General features: G+C 43.2%; 1 protein-coding gene across 2 annotated transcripts in view; it reads left to right on the top strand.

The window, feature by feature from the left end:
- The window catches only part of WNT4 (Wnt family member 4), a 223,444-nt gene that overhangs the window by 107,688 nt on the left and 98,492 nt on the right, over positions 1-17,264 (top strand). For both annotated transcript variants that reach the window (XM_069610882.1, XM_069610883.1), the window contains exon 2: positions 14,469-14,704. In XM_069610882.1, coding sequence (XP_069466983.1) covers positions 14,469-14,704 — 236 coding nt within the window. The remainder of the gene's footprint in view (positions 1-14,468; positions 14,705-17,264) is intronic.

A 17,264-nucleotide genomic window follows, 5' to 3' on the forward strand; every position in this document is an offset into this window, starting at 1 on the left:
CATGTGTATCACAAGTAGGTGCTTAGTAGACCAAGCCATTATGAGAGAGGATAACTTACACAAGTTTGGCACAGTGGGCAAGTGCTACAGTATTGGTTGCTGGCACAGCAGGAAAGCCAAACAAGGGCGATGCATCAAGGTACCCTGTTGCTTGAAAGGGAAAAAATAATACATTGAGATCAATAGACTGTGAAGTCCTCTCATGGAGAAATCCCATTGGATGCAAAAACATGATGGTTCATCACAGCTTCATACCTTTGCAGGCCAGTGAGCCTGATTTTGATCTAGTTATCTGGTGTACAGAATCACCTTTGCACACATGGATCTTGCATGACCCACCTGTGTCCATCGCCCCTCCAGCTCTGTCCCACAGGATCAAATAATTGTGCTTAACCACCCAGGCTCCCATAACGATGGCCAGCGATGGACCGCCAAAGATTAATAGAGGGAAGATTCTGTTTCCCAACGAGGGGATTTCTGCCCCAGACCACTCCGTATAAGTAAACTCAGACACGCCTCCTTGTCTGTCTCGGTTTCCAAAGCTAGCCAAGAAGTATGCACCTGGCAGCTGTAGATGTCCCACAGGGTTTCCCCTCACCTGGTCTCCTCCATCTTTCTATGAACATCCGGTAACCTTGCAGGGCCAGGAGCAAGGACTTGTGACAGATAGCAAACGGTGATGGAATGTAACCCTCGCAGAACTACAGCATGGAAGGTGAAGTCATAAGGTGATACCAACCAGGAGATGCCTCTTGAACTTACGCATCTGATTACCCCAAAGTGGCTAAGTAACATCTGGTGAAGTGGGCGTTAAAAAAATAAAAAAAACATGAGGTTGGATGAAGTAAGCTATAACTAGCAGAAATAATGTCTTGACTTGAGTGCTGTCTCCAATTGTTCGGGCTGCATATCCAGAAGGATAAAGATAGATTGAAGATAGTTCTAAGAGTTTCGAACAAAATGAAATTTAGTTAAAATTTTCTTGAAAATCAAGTGAGAATTGAGAAAAGGGTGCCTATAGTGCGATCGTATCTGTAGTACTGCCTGTCTGCTATGTTAACTATTGGTAGTCACGCCTTATATTGAGATTATTACTAATCCTGTCTAATAGTGTCATTCCTGATAATTCTGCCTAAGTGGTTGTTATTTGTAGTCCTACCTTATAGGGTTATCATTTCCAATCTTTTCTCTTATGGTCAATGTTGGTAATCCTGCTTCACTTGGCTATTGTTTGTAATAATGCTGTATATGGTCAGTTAGATTGCTAACAATGACAGGCCTTACCCAACGGCATTAGGCAAGCCTACCATTGAGATGACCATGTGTACAGGCGCGTTATAAATGCCGTATCATATATCATATCACCACAAAGGCATCCACCAGCATGAAAAGGCTGTTTGCAGAATCTCCACCTAGCACTGCTGGTGCCCCATGTACGACTGAGCCACATTTGGATGATTTGGCGCATGGAAATACTGTTGTTCCCATGCATCCGCAAACATCAAGTACCAAATAACCACAATCCGGCAAGCACAACTTGGGTAAAAGACACCTGAAACCCACAGGCCATGGAAGATCCCAAGAGGTCTTGCCTACCTACCCCAGAGGCAGCGGACACTATGCCACCTTTCCAGTGGGGACTGTGGAAGAGAAGCAAGAATCACGGAGCCTCTCTGCCCAATTTTGCCCTCAGTGGTCCTGAGGGTGTCCTGGCTTAATCCACCAGGTGGACAGACACATATATTTCCCTGCTCAGTTTAAACGGGCTTACATTTCAATCAAATCAAAGCAGCTTTATTCGGCAATAAAAAGCCATCAAAGTTCATCATACAATCATATAAATTGAAAATAGACATAAATACGAGTTGCAGACATAATCATAGAAAAGATGTTGAAACAGTCCAATCCATAAAAAAGCTATAAAAGAAAGATAGGGAGAGGGTACTCACAGTCCTAGTACCATTATTTGATCTTCTTCGGCCCTGGAAGCATAAATACATTGTTCAATCAATTGCCCTGACATGCAGTTTCCTTCAGCATAACCAGGACTGGTAAACATGATCATACATTCAGTATAAATACTAAAACAAACCAACGTTTAAAACCGGGGATGTAAAAGAAACGTAGATGGGGTACACTCGCAGCCATTAATATCGTTCTTTGTGCTTCGTCATACCTCATAGCTACACTGTGTCATCAGTTTGTCTAATACACAATTGACTTCGGCATTACGGGTTACTCTTAATTATATGCACTGCTTTTACAAAATTTGAATGCAGCCTGCAAAGAGCAAATGCCTCCATCGCTCAGGCGCAATCTCAGATTCCGTACTCTTAACGGTTTCAACACATTGCATAACAGTAAAAAAATGTACAGGTGACTCCTCCCCCATGCCATGGAGAGGGCACGCCCTTGACCAGGCACAGGGTCCAGGGCTTTGTGACACTTGCGACATGTAAGGAACCCCATTATAAAGCTAATATACAGGTGTCTTGCATACAGTGGGCTGATAATGTCTAAATACTCCTCAGGTCTGAAATTTGGTTTACATGCCTTATAACCAAACCCTGATTTCAGCATACCCGCAATGCCACTTTAATTGTGCATTATGGCTTGTTAGGAATACATGCAGTGCCTGAAGCTGTAAATACTGTATAGTAAGGCTCATTGAATCTAGTTCTGCTTCACTTAGTATTTGGCACCGCCCAGTATACCACTTGGTGTGGTGTGGGGAAACAACTGCCTGGATGAAAATGTAGAGCAAAGTAAGACCCTTAACCAACTGAAGAGTATGTCTAAAAAGCTACTAAATTATCCTGTACCAAGAAAGTCCTTGTGGTCCAATTCTTAGTTTTTAGTGCATGTACTTAGATTTGTAGAGCCATATTTATAAAAGAAAAGGTTGCGCTACAAGTACCAGCATGCAAAGTACTGTTGGCTACAAAAAGCGAACATTGTAACATGTGGCCACTTGGCAGACATGTATCTCGATAATGCTAATTGCTAAGCGTTGTGTTGTGGACTGTATCGTTTGATTGTATGGACGGACGCCTGTATTTTGCTGCTGCTTTTTAACATTTATGCAATGTCTTTCCTTAAACTTATAGATGACCTGGGTGTCCAGTATACAAACTAGGCTGACGACACCCAGGTCGTCTTTGAATTATCAGGCTGCCATACCAAAGATATCTCAGCTATCAATATGGTATATGAACCAATTCAAGAGTGGATGTACATGAATTCTTTAGCGATAAATGTGGACAAAACAGACTTCGTGATTATAGCCTCATGTAAAAAACCTAGTAAATTGTCATCAGAATATGAAAGTTTCCTCATAGCAGGGAATAAAATCATTGTTTCTGAGAAGGTAAAAACCTTGGGTATTATCCTAGATGCAGAATTGTCAATTAAATCGCATGTAGCCCAGGTTCGTGCATCATGTGGATATGTCACGACACGTCTCTACCATATTCGTCCCTATATCTCTAAAAAAAAATGCTCTCTACTTGCCTCCGCCTTGATTAATTCACAGCTAGACCATTGTAAAAGTCTACTATTGAGTTCAGCAAACACCAATATCCAGAGCCTGCAAGTTACTCGAAATGAGTCCTTTCTAGAAAAGATCATGTCACAGAGACCAGAAGAGGTATGCACTGGCTCCACGTCAATCAACGGGTCACGCATAAAGTACTATCTATTACTTTCAAATGTCACAACGGAGTGGCACCACAGTATTTGTCAAATTGCATTACCGGATCCTTCACATCTATTTCAGCCAAGATTTAAATTAAAAACCTTTTGGAGGTACCATGTTTGACTGTCAGGCGCAAACCTTATGGAATAAACTCTCACTTGACCTCTGGCAAAAAACCTCCCTCAGAGACTTCCAGAAGGGCATTAAAACACTCTTGTTCAATAAGACTCCTGACTAGTCATTCTAAATAGCTTGATATTCTCCCCCTTGATGTTTGTGCGGATTCAATCTCCTCCTTGTTTTGTTGCTTTGTTTGTCTTGTCATGTTCAAGTGCTTTGAGGCCTATGGGCGACGTAGAGACCTACAAAAATGTAACCAATCACTTGTGTTTGGCCCTGGATTATCAAAACAATAATTTGAGTATGAAACCCACTAATACAAGAATGTTATCCTTAAGAGGCTTTGAGTGACAGCTTTTCATTCTTTCCACACACTTTACATCTAGATTCTGATCAGGGACGGTAGCGGGGCTTTTCAATCATTTCAGTTGAAAGGAGCCTCGGGCCCCTTTGGGGCCCCTGAGCAACTGACCCAATTTTGACTGTCAGTAGTCTTATGACACAGCAATCTTTGCCTATCATTTGGGACTTTTAATGTCAGCACGCACATTACAAGCTGCATTTGTTCAAGTCCTTCACGGGGTCGCCTCATGCCGATATAGTACCTTTTTTCTCTACATTAGCCCCTTTTTCACAAAAGACTAATAATATGGCAATATGGCCAGAGAGCAGTGAGCTGCAAAACTAAGCGTCCTTTTCAGCCGGAGTTTAGTGTTTCAGCTCCCTGCTGGATGGCCGTCTCATGATAATATGACCGCTATTAACCCCCTTGTCTCCATTATAATGTATGCAGACCCGGTATGGCTCAGACTTTTGTTCACCCGTCTAAGTAAGGGGGGGTCACCAACTATCATGTTGAAATTGGCTGCCAGAGCCTCTTCAGCCAGCACTGATTCAGATTTACACATATAGAATTGTTTTTATATCAAAAAAGAATCTTACGATGACTCAATGAGACATTCTAAATAATACATTCATGCAGGAAGGGTTTCCTATAAATGGGCGATTGATTAAGGCTTTGCCATGGTCAGCCACTAGGGGGTTCATCTCTACATCCAAAGGATGGGACTGTCTTGGCAGGTTAGTGTAAGGCTTTCTTTATCGGGTTTGGGTTTACGCGAAATTTATAACCAAGTTCCCAAATGTGTGTAGATGAAGCTGTTGAACAATTGGAGTAGATCAGCCCATAGCTTTTTGAAAACCTCCATTAGTTTGCGGCTCTGCTTGTTTTTAGTGGATGATTTTCTAGATTTGTGGTATCAAGATAGAAAATGACCCCTTGTAGTTAATGAAACAACTTGAACACTGAGCAACTGCGACAAACATGATCTGAAAGGAAACCAGCATTATCAATGCCAACAGTTTTGGCTTTTCCGTTGGCATGGGAAATGCATTTCCCAGGCACTGCTTTAGTGGTATTAACTGGCCATTAATGGTAGCGGGTGAAAAATGGTGCGAGCACCTTGGCATATAATAGCCGTGCTTGGCAAATGCCTAATACTTATACGCAAGCCAAAACTCTTGCCTTCGACAATGCTAGTCTTTAACAGGGCTGAAAGACGCACATATTGATTTATAAATCGAGTGCTTGAAGGTGGACCTGGTTAAGCTATTTTTATTACACCAGTAGGATGTTTATAGCTCCAATTAAGTCATTAACACTCAGAAGACTGCTTGAAAAAACACTGACAGACTTCAAGCACAAAGCTTGATGGTAAGGATTGATCAAGCTAGCTCAAAGAGATCACAGGAGGGTGTGTTTTGTTTGGGAAGGAGCAAGAAGTGGGTGGAAATGGCCATAGGGATTCGCATGGCCATGGGCAGTCAATGGGTCAGTAATTAACCAAACTACTCCTCCAAGCTTTGTGTCCCTTCTCGTATGCCATTTTTCCCTAGCTGTACTCTAATTCAATAATTTTGGCTTATGGCCACCTAAAAGCCACAACTAAAAAAGGAGTGAATTGTGCATCAGAACGTCATCAGAGTCCTCTTGCTGACACTAGAGTACATGTCAATTTCAGTGACGGGAACAGTTTTCTCTGACCGACACATCCAGGCAGCGCTCTCCCACATGTCCATTTATACAGTGCCAAGTAAAAAAAGCATTGTCAAAACCAATAGGCCTGGTTTTAAAATGTAAAGGGTAAGATTTGTTAATCCACTAAAGGCCAAAAACGAATGGTCCTCTCTGTTTCCAAAGCAAAACATATTGGCTTTGCCTATGCTTGTTATTGTCAATGCTTCCCGTCCTGATGTCTGCTAGGTCAGCAAGATCCCACTTGGCACTGCGGCTTTATTGGTGTTTACATTTCTCTGACCATCACATATCATTCATGCTCCAGAAATCAGCTATGTCTCATTTGCATACCCATGAAGCCCTGCTGTTTGGATTGGACGCTTCTCTTATCTTCCTGTTAATGCTTCCTGACAATGTAAGATGTTCTCACATGATGGTTTACAAAGGGTTGCATGGGGAGAGTTCAGTGGAGGGACACTGGTGTGAAAATAAACATGGGACTAAACAGTTTTTTATTGAAAGAATAGTGCTTATATAGATTTGTTCTACTTTGGAAACGTGTTAACTTCAATAGTCTGGCAAGAAATATTACAAGCTGCTTGTAAAATAGGAATGCACACCTAGCATCCCTTCCCCTCACAGCAGCTTTGTAAAACTTAATTAAACAATTACACTTACTTGCAACACAAATCCATAAGCAAACTTGTTCTCCTAGAAAATAAATCAGCGATCCATTCATGTATTGTTACATTATAATGCACAGCTCAACGTTTTCACGCATAGAATGAATGCACACTCAATAGAAACCTTCTCAGGCAGCTAACACATAGAAGTTATGATAATGTTGTCGGGCATACCATACCATTCAAAGATGTCCCTAGTGAAAATGTTGTTTTTGTTAAGATGCAAATGGCCTATGAATGTCTTTCTCTGCACTATGAAGTGGCACATGTTTATGATATGGAGCCATTTATCCTATTCTTTAGCCACACTAACAGTGGCAGTCATTGACAAATAAAATACAAGTTGGAAAAAAATATTAAAGTAATGCATGCGGCAAGGTGGGGGGCTAAAGCTCAATCATTCCAATGCTGTTCAGCACCTGCATTCAGGGTGGGCGAAAGCTCGTAGCTGGTGGGTTGTTGAGTGAGGGGAGGCTTATGTTCAGTGTGTCGAGACATACGTGACTCTGCTTTACTCTAACTTAAATTCAGATTGGCAGAGCTCCGGTTGATACTACAGTATAAATTTGAAGGGGATGCAAGTGTCGTCTTCCAAATCCATCATCCACATAAGAAAAAATATGAAGTCTGCTTTCACTTTCTGTTGATCTGTCTCCTCCCTGCATACCTAATTTAACAGCAAACAGTTTAAGACTATTCTGTCAAACTACAGAATATTAGTACCAAGCGAGGGAAGGGTGTGTGGCAGCCCCCTAGCCAATAAGGAGGCTTGGAACGGGGGAATTACCACATGGTAATCCCCCCGCTCCGCTCCAAACCTCCTCATGGCTGCAGGCCACCATCTTCCCCCACTGGGAATTTAAGGGCTTCGCTCCCCTGCCCCTTCCCTCCACTTAATTGCTTTTTTGCTCCTCACCAGGAGCGAATCGCTGGAAACAATTCTGTTTCCAGCGCGTCCGCTGCCAGGCTCCAACAGGCCACCATGGAAAAGGAAGAAGGGACTACACGTAGTCCCTTCTCTCCTTTCCATGGCAGCCATTTTTTTGTTTACTTTTGAAAATTATTTTCAATGGTCGCCATGGAAAGGGATTCGTTTTCCCTTCCCTGGCAGCCATTTCTTTCTTTTTTTTCATCCTTTCTGAAATGCCGGGGTACTAATAGCAATAATCCCTTCACTGTGGGGGCATTAAAGAGTCAGGCAATGCCCCCCTGGCTCGTGGATTATTGCTTAAAGAGGTACTGGAAGTGCTTATAATTATGTAGAATCATTATCCCTTTTCTGGTCTTTTATATGGATTGTATGGCAGTACCGTTTGGGATATATAGTGCTTTGGTTGTCCCAGACTAGATCCTTATTTTTATGTTCCATTGGATATAAATAGAAGCTTGTTTCATGTTCAAAACCCCCTTTAGTACCTGCAAAGCTATCCATTTCAGAACTCCCAATTTCTTACTGTAGCTGACAAACTCACCTGTGCAGACAACTGAGAGTTTGAAGCAAGCATGAACTTCACATAGAAATCCTATAAAAAAATGTCAAACAACATTTCCCGGCTGTGTCCAAGACAATTGAACTATGTCTCCTTTGATTTATGTAATGGTCCCTCGTTCATTCTCCCCAGAGCAGAAATGAAATGCTTCCCTTTGACAACATCTGACACCACCTGCCTCCTGATCCATTTTAGGTACTGCTGTTTTTTTTAAACCAACAAAAAGCACCCGCAACTGCATAATTCATCAAAGCAAGGTAACAAATGTTACCTTGCTTTGATGATTGATGTGCATGCATGTTGTGTGCATCATACATTATGATGCATGCATCATTCACATGCTGCTGCAGCATGCAGCCAACTTTGCACCAGACCTACAGATGAACTTGACTGGCCTGCTGTTAAATCTCAGTTACCAGTTTAATGGTATCCGCTACAGAGTAATTGCTCATTTTACTATAGCCGATATGATAGCTCAGTGGGTTGAGCACTCACTGCTGCAATGCTTGGGTGATCTACAGGTTGCAGGTTCGAAAGGCCATCTCAGCATCTCATTCTTCTGAGGTTGATAAATGAGTACCAACACAGGATGGGTGGTATTGTGTGCATATTTGTTCAATAAAAAAAGAGCTTAAGCGAAAGCGCTGTACAATAACATTATCATTTGGCCTGGACGTCTGCTTGCATTCATAGTAATTTGACAATATGGATCCATACACACAGATATTAATTATACATATGGTGATCGATTCTTGTATGAAATGTATATCACATTAGTGAAATATTAACCATATTTTTCGTCGTGCACTTAGGAACAATGCTATTTCATGCTACTTCCTGTCTTGTCAAGGGGTGAAAGGTCGTGTTTCATCACTTCTCAGGATGTTACTTTCGAGTGGGGTCAAATGACATCACTTCCGGTGATGTCATCAGAGGTCAAAGTCGTGAGGTGGGTCACTTTTTTGAGACAAGGGGTGGGCCACTTTTTCTTAGGTGTCCGGGCCTATTTCTTGTCCCAGTTCGACCCCACTCAGAGATGTGTTCATGCTTGCCAATGTCTTAAAGCTGCCCATAGTGCATTGTTCTGTACCGTTTGGAGTTTGTTCAGGTTTTTGCTAGATGTGCCGCCGAGCAGTGAGTTACAGTAGTCGAGTTTTAAATAGACCAGAGCACGTGCTACTTTGAGACGATTCTTTATGATTCGGAAAGGCCTACTGGCGGTGATAAGCGTTTCCCGATTTGGAGGTAATATGATTGACTTGGCGAGTCATGTTTAGTGAGGAGTCCAGATACACACCAAGGGATTCCACTGAGGTTGCCACAGGGATGACATGGCAGTCGATGGTGATGGCTTTGTAGACCTGGTGAGGTTTTGCTAGGCGGGCCGATGAAGAGGAGCTCTGTCTTTTCGTCATTGAGGCAAAGGCTATGTGTGGCCATCCAGGATTGTATAGTTTGGTAGGGAGAATTCACCCTGAGTGAGTCTTGCATTTAGTTTCCAGAATAGAGGATGAGGATCTGTGTGTCGTCGGCATAGTTGGTGTAAGAGATGCCTAACGGGTCCAGGTGGTCAAAAAGTGGTTTAGTATATGTGTTGTACAGGGTGGATGAGACGCATGAGCCCTTTGGCACCCCACAAGGCGTGGGAGTAGGGCATGCAGAAGCTTCACTGTGAAAACCTGAGAGGTTCTGTCCACTAGGAAGGATGCAATCCACTTTGCCGCATCTAGTGAGAAATGAACTGAAGATGTTGGGTGTTGGCAAAGCATTCGGTGGTCAGCCAGGTTGGATTCTGCTGATAGGTCCACAATGTGATGCTGCCAATCAACACACAAAGACACTCTGCATGATGGGGAAGTACCTGAGAGTCGAGTATCCCACTCACACATACATGGCAAATAATGTGTGGTATGTTATCAGGCACATAAGCATGCAGACAGATCTTACCTTTGCAGACTCTGGAGCCCAGTCCTGTTCATATGAACGTTGTGGCAATGCACCAGTCTTTCATTTTGCTGACCGGCCTGGACCTCCTCTGGTGAAGTGCTCAGGAAACAAGAAAGAGTGAGAGTGTTGTCAATCACTTTTCTCCCTAATCATTCCTCCTCCTTTGTCTCCACTAGCAGCCCCTGGGGAAAAGGCTCAGTGACTGGTCTCGGCATGTGCAGTGCTGGCCTTTCCACCACCCACAAGACCTCCCATAGTATAGCTCATGCATTACCACAGTTTGCTACAGACAGACCTAACTGCAAAAGGTCATGCATGGCTGGGCGAGCTTTGTACTCACCTCATATGGCATAATGGCCATGCATAGCAAGTATGCCTAAAGACTGAGAGCCTGGCAGCCCTACAGGGCAGAGAGCTCATCTTGACAGGTGAGGACAGCAGCAGCTGTCAGTGTGACACTGCCACAACACCCATTACAGAATGTCCCCAATGTTCAGATCTTCTTTCTAAAGCAAACTGACGCCCCCAGTGGTGTGCCCAGCACTCTATGAAATCCAATGAAGGTGAACTTGTAAGTAGTAACATAGCAATATGAACGCGCGGGGCAGGGGGGAGGTTGATGGTTCAAAATAATCTTGCCCGAACAGAAGACACCTTCTAGGGATTGGAGACATACATCTAGAACAAATTGTGAATGATAAAGTGACTGTTATTTCCTGAATGTGCTCCGTCTGTTTTCGTTATGAGAATCCATGACTTAAAGTACCTCATTACGAAAAGGGCGACGGGCATGACCACCGGCTCTAAAGGCTGTCGGTTACAGAACGGGGGAAATACTGACGGTGGTAACAGCCACTCCATCAGTGGTATCAGTCTGTAGCATTACAATCAGTTGTAAACCGATTTCCACTGGCGGATCCTGTTGCAGAACAAAATACATTTATGTAGACACTTTTACCAATCCCTGACTGCTATTCTCAACACTACTTCGCCAACTCTGGAGCTCCCTCCTCCCCTCAGACCCTTCACATCCCAAACCCTCTGCTTCACACGCACCCCCCGGCCCCCAAGGGCTTTAAGTGGGGGTAAGAAATCGAGGGGGCCCTCATTTGGGGGCATGGCTTGTGGGATGGGTGTGGCCTAAAAAAGTACACTAACCATAATAAGGTACGCAAATATATAAATGCATGTATATGTGTATGCATACCTTACTATGGTTTGTGTATTATGCAAGCCATCTTTTATAAACATATGTAACATATTTCTGGGTTTATAAAAGATGGCTTGAAAAGTACACAAACGATAGTAAGGTACACACACAAATATATAACATTTATATATTTGTGTGCATACCTTACGGTTTGCCTACTTTTCAAGCCATCTTTCTTAAACATTTCTATCTTTAGAAAAGATGGCTTGAAAAGTACACAATTCAATCCATCTTTTATAAAGCTTTGACGACGGGCAAAGACTGAGGCATCTCTGTCCGTCGGCAAAGCCTTTAAAAAAGATGGTTTGAATTGTGTACTTTTCAAGCCATCTTTTATAAACCTCGAAATATGTCAAGGAATCCCCAGGTTTGCCAAGGGTTAAAGACAACCTCGGTGACCTGGGGAGGGGGTGGGGAAACAAAGGACAGTAACTTCCTCTGGTGCGAGGGGTCACCAGAGGAATTTACCGTGACTGACAGAAGTGCCACCCAGTCACAACTCGCTGTCAGAATGATTGACTTAATGGTGGGCGCATCTCCCATTGCAGCTGCATCTCCCGTCGCATGTGTCCTGCCAATGTGCTGGTGGGACTGGGGGCCCTGGCAGGGCCCCGGCGCAGCCCCACCTTTTGGAGACTGCCAAGGTCCGTCCCCGGCTGGCCCCGGCCCACATAAAGCACTGCCCCCTCCGACACCTCCCGGCCCCAGGTGCTAATAGATTTTCTATTTTTTGTTCATGTCACAAGCCAACAGAATGTCTATGTAAGTGAGGACATCTCCATTCCATTAATTACAATAATGGCCAATCAGATGTCAGATGGAAATGCACATTCTCTCTCTTAAACGCCCATTTTGTTCCTAAAGCTAAATCACACGGATGAGTAAACCCACAGAAAACCACTCACTCAGTGTTTTATACATCCTTTCCATTTGGGTTTTATACATCCTTTCCATTTGGTAAGAATGTCCTGCATAGAGCAAGATGCCCAGTGTGAAAACTGCTTCATTTGTTTTATCTCCCAATGCAAAGAATCCTACAGCATCTCCACCCACATCACAATTTGGTGCAGGCAGAGAGGTCGGGATCCCGAATCCGCCTGCTCATTTGTGATGCAAAAGGGCAGGTGTAGTCCATCGGAATCCATTGTAATGTTGGCCAACGTTTCTTCACATGACAGCTGTCATGATCTATCAATGCTCTGTGTACTTACACGCATGGTAGTGGTCATTGTGCATTCACTGTATAATGCAGAGTAAGGCACGGAAACTAGGGGAACGCCCAGGTTTTCATGGCTTAGACCACAATGCAGTGAATGACGGAACCCTCCGAGAAGGAGTGGGGACCACAGAAGTGGCATAGGGCGCCCATCCTTCTGACGGGTATGAGGCATAAACAGACAACTTTGACTGCAGTATTGTTACTTGTAGATGTAGAGGAGCATCTGAATGCCTCTGCAGGAAGTCCCGCCCCCTACCTCCTGTATGTTGGAAGTCTGAGACTGTGCCATGCTTGAAAGCAGAAGTTGTGACCATACCCCGGAGAATATTCGAAAGAAGGTACCCTCTGAGAAAAACCCTACCAGATGTATTCCTGAAGGTACGATAATCTGAGGGAGGAACTCCCCGAAGAAATATAAAAAGAGCTGGTGACGCCACAAAAGACAAATGTGACACCCTGAGAAGACTGGCGGAAGAGAATGCATAGACCATGTAGAGACTGATGACGAAGGTAAGAATCGGGTAAACTTTCATATGCGAAGAAGAAGATTGCATGTGTGTGACGCACTGCAGAAAATGCAAGCGGTTCAATAACTGTACAGATGCAACAACGCAATAAGTGATCATAGAAGCTGGCTTTACGTAGTAAATAGACTGCAGGCGGAGCTGCCATTGTATAGAAGCTAGACATCGGTTTCATGAATTTAGTAAGTTTGGACCCATGTAGAAGAAGGACCGGAAAATGTGTTGCATGCAAGAATTAGCTGAGATCCCAGACTTGAATGGTGAAACTGTCTGGCCGGGTATCAAAATTGGAGCAAGTCAATGCCAGTCATCTATTCTCAAGGCAGCGCGTCATGAAGCTGGATCATCCCTTGTTAAGGTGCAAAGAAAGAACACCAAGCGTGCCAAGTTCTATTCAATTAAGACATTTACATTCTGCAAAATATTACAAATCAAAGTCAAGGATGGAAATAGAGTTGGGCATGAAATGAAGTTCCACTAGAGGTAGGCATGATTTGTCCACCTGACAGGAGACATCCAATCACAGCCCAACCCCTTATAGAAAGTATACTTCGATGTTTCCTTTGAGCCTATCACAACTCCTCGTAAGTTTTTTTCATTCGGCATGTAGTATGACGTCAATTATGACCATTTTTTTGTATAAAGATGTGATTTTTTGGGTGAAATGTACAAGAGCCCGAGCGAACGTCTGTTGATGTTCGCTGTAACTCACTGTTTTAGACAATTGACATTAAAACAGTAAACTTTGCCATCTTCCTGAGTTGGTTCGATTATTTGGTTCCAGAGTTATTCTGCATCCACATCCATTGCATGCGTGCTATCCAAAGGGCTCTAAGCTCATAGAGGAGGGCGAATGGGATTTAAAGAGGCTAAGCGCAAATCTATATTATTTTATCTGAAAGTGGCATGACTACTATTTTTTTCAATATCCACTGTACATTACTTGCTTTGGGCCTCATTATAAATTAGGCGCTAACTGTAGAACCATAGTATTTCTGAATACCACCTACTGTAACACTCTTCGTGGTTATGGATTTAGAAAATCATTAACCCAGAAATTGCATGCTTTTACATGGAGGTGATGCCTCCACAAAAGCCACTGGCAATGGACTAAGCGCTGCATATATGCAATGGAAATCCTGTGGGTCTCTGTAATGGGAAGTGACAGAAACTCAGCATTTTGCGACAAATCGTAGTTACTACGAGCAGTACCAGTAATTCAGTTTGGCGGTATTAGCCGGCCTAATACAGCCATATGTGTAATGAGGCCCTTATCATTTAGAAACGCCTAGCTCTAGGCCTCCTGTTATCTCTTTGGTGTTGTTATGTTTCCCAAACAATCTCTGGATGGTTTAAGACCCTGAAAGCACTCCTCTATACATACTGTGATATCAATGTAACTGATAAACATGTTAGAAATGATTTAGTGGAGTTATGGACTATTCCCTGCTAAGCACATTTATCTCCATAATCTGCATGATTCTTTTCACATAGGCTCCAACAGAGATCATATGAAATAGGACACATTGGAGTGACCCCTCGTGCTTTGATTTTTCTCTTGCAGATATCTTGCAAAGCTGTCATCTGTGGGAAGCATTTCAGAAGAAGAGACCTGTGAAAAGCTTAAGGGGTTAATCCAGCGGCAAGTGCAGATGTGTAAGAGGAACCTCGAGGTGATGGATTCAGTACGGCGAGGGGCACAGCTGGCGATAGAGGAGTGTCAATACCAGTTCAGGAACCGGCGCTGGAACTGCTCCACGTTGGACACTCTGCCTGTTTTTGGCAAGGTGGTAACACAAGGTAAGCTAGAGCTTTCACATGTGACTGCAAAACCACCCTATAAGAACGTATCTAGGGGCACGTTAGTAATACCAAATCTACTCAAATACCTTCACTAGGATGGTGTCCAGGAGCTGGATGCAAACAGCAGCCATGTTCATCTACCATGGCTTCCAGGAGCAGGCACAGAATACTAGATTGTGTCACTTCCCTACCAAATCTACTCAAACACCATCACTAAGATGGTGTTCTGGAGCAGACTTCAAACCGCAGACATGCCCATCTACCATCACTAAGATGGTGTCCAGGATCAGACTTCAAACCGCAGGCATGCTCATCTACCATCACTAAGATGGTGTCCAGGAGCAGACTTCAAACAGCAGACATGCTCATCTACCATCACTAAGATGGTGTCTAGGATCAGTCTAAGAACAGCATCCAAGATTGCCTCCCTTAAATAAGAGGGTATCCGGGAGCAGGCTAGTAATATCAAATCTACTCAAACGCCTTCATTTAGATGGAATCCAGGAACAGAACAGGCTTCAAAGAGTACGCATGCTCACCTCCCTTCCCTAAGATGGTGTGTGTGATCAGTCTAAGAACAGCAGTCAAGATTGCCTCCCATTATTTCGAAGGGTTTCCAGGAGCCTGCTAGGATGACCAAATCTACCCAAACACCTTCACTAAGATGGTGTCCAGGAGCAGGCTCAGAATACTAGATGTACCTACCTGCCTATACTCACATGGTGTCCTAGATCACTCTAAGAACAGCATTCAAGATGGACTCCCTTCAATAAAAAGGTATCCTGGGGAATGATAGAATACCAAATTTGCTGAAACACCTCCATTAAGGTGGTGACCAGTAGCAGGCTCCGAACAGCAAACATGCACATTTATATCTTTGTTATATGAAAAGGGATATTGATCTCCATGCATAACCTATCATAACATTTGGGCACATGTTGGATTTTTTTTTGGGGAGACCATTGTGGGCTTTGAACTATATTTGTGATTATAAAGCAGTGCCCGAGAGCACAAACATTGAATGTATGGTTCAGTAAATGAATGGATCTTTAGTTGGGTTATGGACCAACAGATAATGGTGTTCTACGATGTTCGCACATGTCACTGGTTATTAGGTTTTATTCATTACTTCTTTCTTTTTGTGGCCTACAATCTCACTTCATTTCCCTCTGAACTATCCCTACATTTCATTCACTAATGCTAGTTGGTGCTGATGCTCTGCCTATCTAAAACAGGGATAGAGAAGAGTCTTTCCCTTGCTTTAGTCACTACTTTCCTATTTCTAAAAACATTCTTTCAGAAGTTTGTGATTATTTGTTACTTCCTTCTAGAGTGATACTTTAAAATCAAAGTCTGTGTGTATATCAACAACTTGTAAAGCAGTGCTAATCCGCTGTTTAAAACAACAATGATTACTTATGCCCAAGCTCTCAATTAGTCTGAGAGTCTTGGGGGTTCAGGATCCCAACCTGAACCCCTAAAACGTGGCCGACCGGTTTCAGCGGGATTGGCCTAAATCTAACCGCTTTCTTCAGGGCACTGTCCCAGTCCTAGGGCTGGGATCACTAATATAAGTATGGCATCCCTTTTCTCATTGCCAGGGACTCAATCAATTTCTTTGGAAAGGGTCTCTTCTTATTTTTCGTGGTTGTGGCTCCTGCATGGGAACACAGCATAAAAAAAGGTTCCCCTTTCTGTCCTGATGTTCTGTTCATGTGAAGATTCACACAGTGTGCCGTTCACTGAACGCCAAGGAGAAATACTTGATATGTTTGCAGATTCTGGGGTGGTCGCATCATGTGATTTTAACTGCTTTCACATTGTGTGGGTGGGCAGGAGAAAAAACTGTTACAAAGGTTAAGAGAAAGGAACTATCCAGAGGGAAACATGTGACAAGCTAGAAAGAAAGCATAGCTAGAGAGATAACATTGAATCAACATGAAAACACAACCACAGGAACAGAGCCAAATAACAACCGTATTTAGCCACTCACCAGTGCTCAATGGGCTAAAACAAGATATAAAAAAACATTGGCCGATCCTAAATGTTGGCATCATCAACCTAACTGCTCCCCGCTTCGCCATTAAAAGACGAAGAAACCTGTGAGACTCACTAGTGAGCAGATATCGAGAAAAACATGAGGAGGAGGTAGTCCAAAATACACTGTGGAATCTACCGCGAGCAGTAGGGCATACCCCTTGTGGTCAATGCTCACTATGTCCATACACGCACAACACAAATAGACATAGGATGGACATTACAGTGGGAACAAAGAACACTTACGAACTGTAACACCACCCATGTGATATATCAAATCATATGCCCATGTGAGAAAAGATATATCGGAATGACCACCAGAGCTATTAAGATGGGAATATGTGACCATCGCTTGAACATCCAAACAAAACAGATGTCAGTGCCTCTGGTAGAACACTTTGTGAAGATGAAACACACGTAGAATGACATAAAATGGTCAATATTGGAAAAAGTAAATGCACCAAAAACAGGAGGCGATGTAATATCCATGTTGTTAAGAGAGAACAATTATGGATATTTC

This window comes from Ambystoma mexicanum, chromosome 8 (genome assembly GCF_040938575.1).
Source record: "Ambystoma mexicanum isolate Mex_15411 chromosome 8, UKY_AmexF1_1, whole genome shotgun sequence".
Lineage (NCBI taxonomy): Eukaryota > Metazoa > Chordata > Amphibia > Caudata > Ambystomatidae > Ambystoma > Ambystoma mexicanum.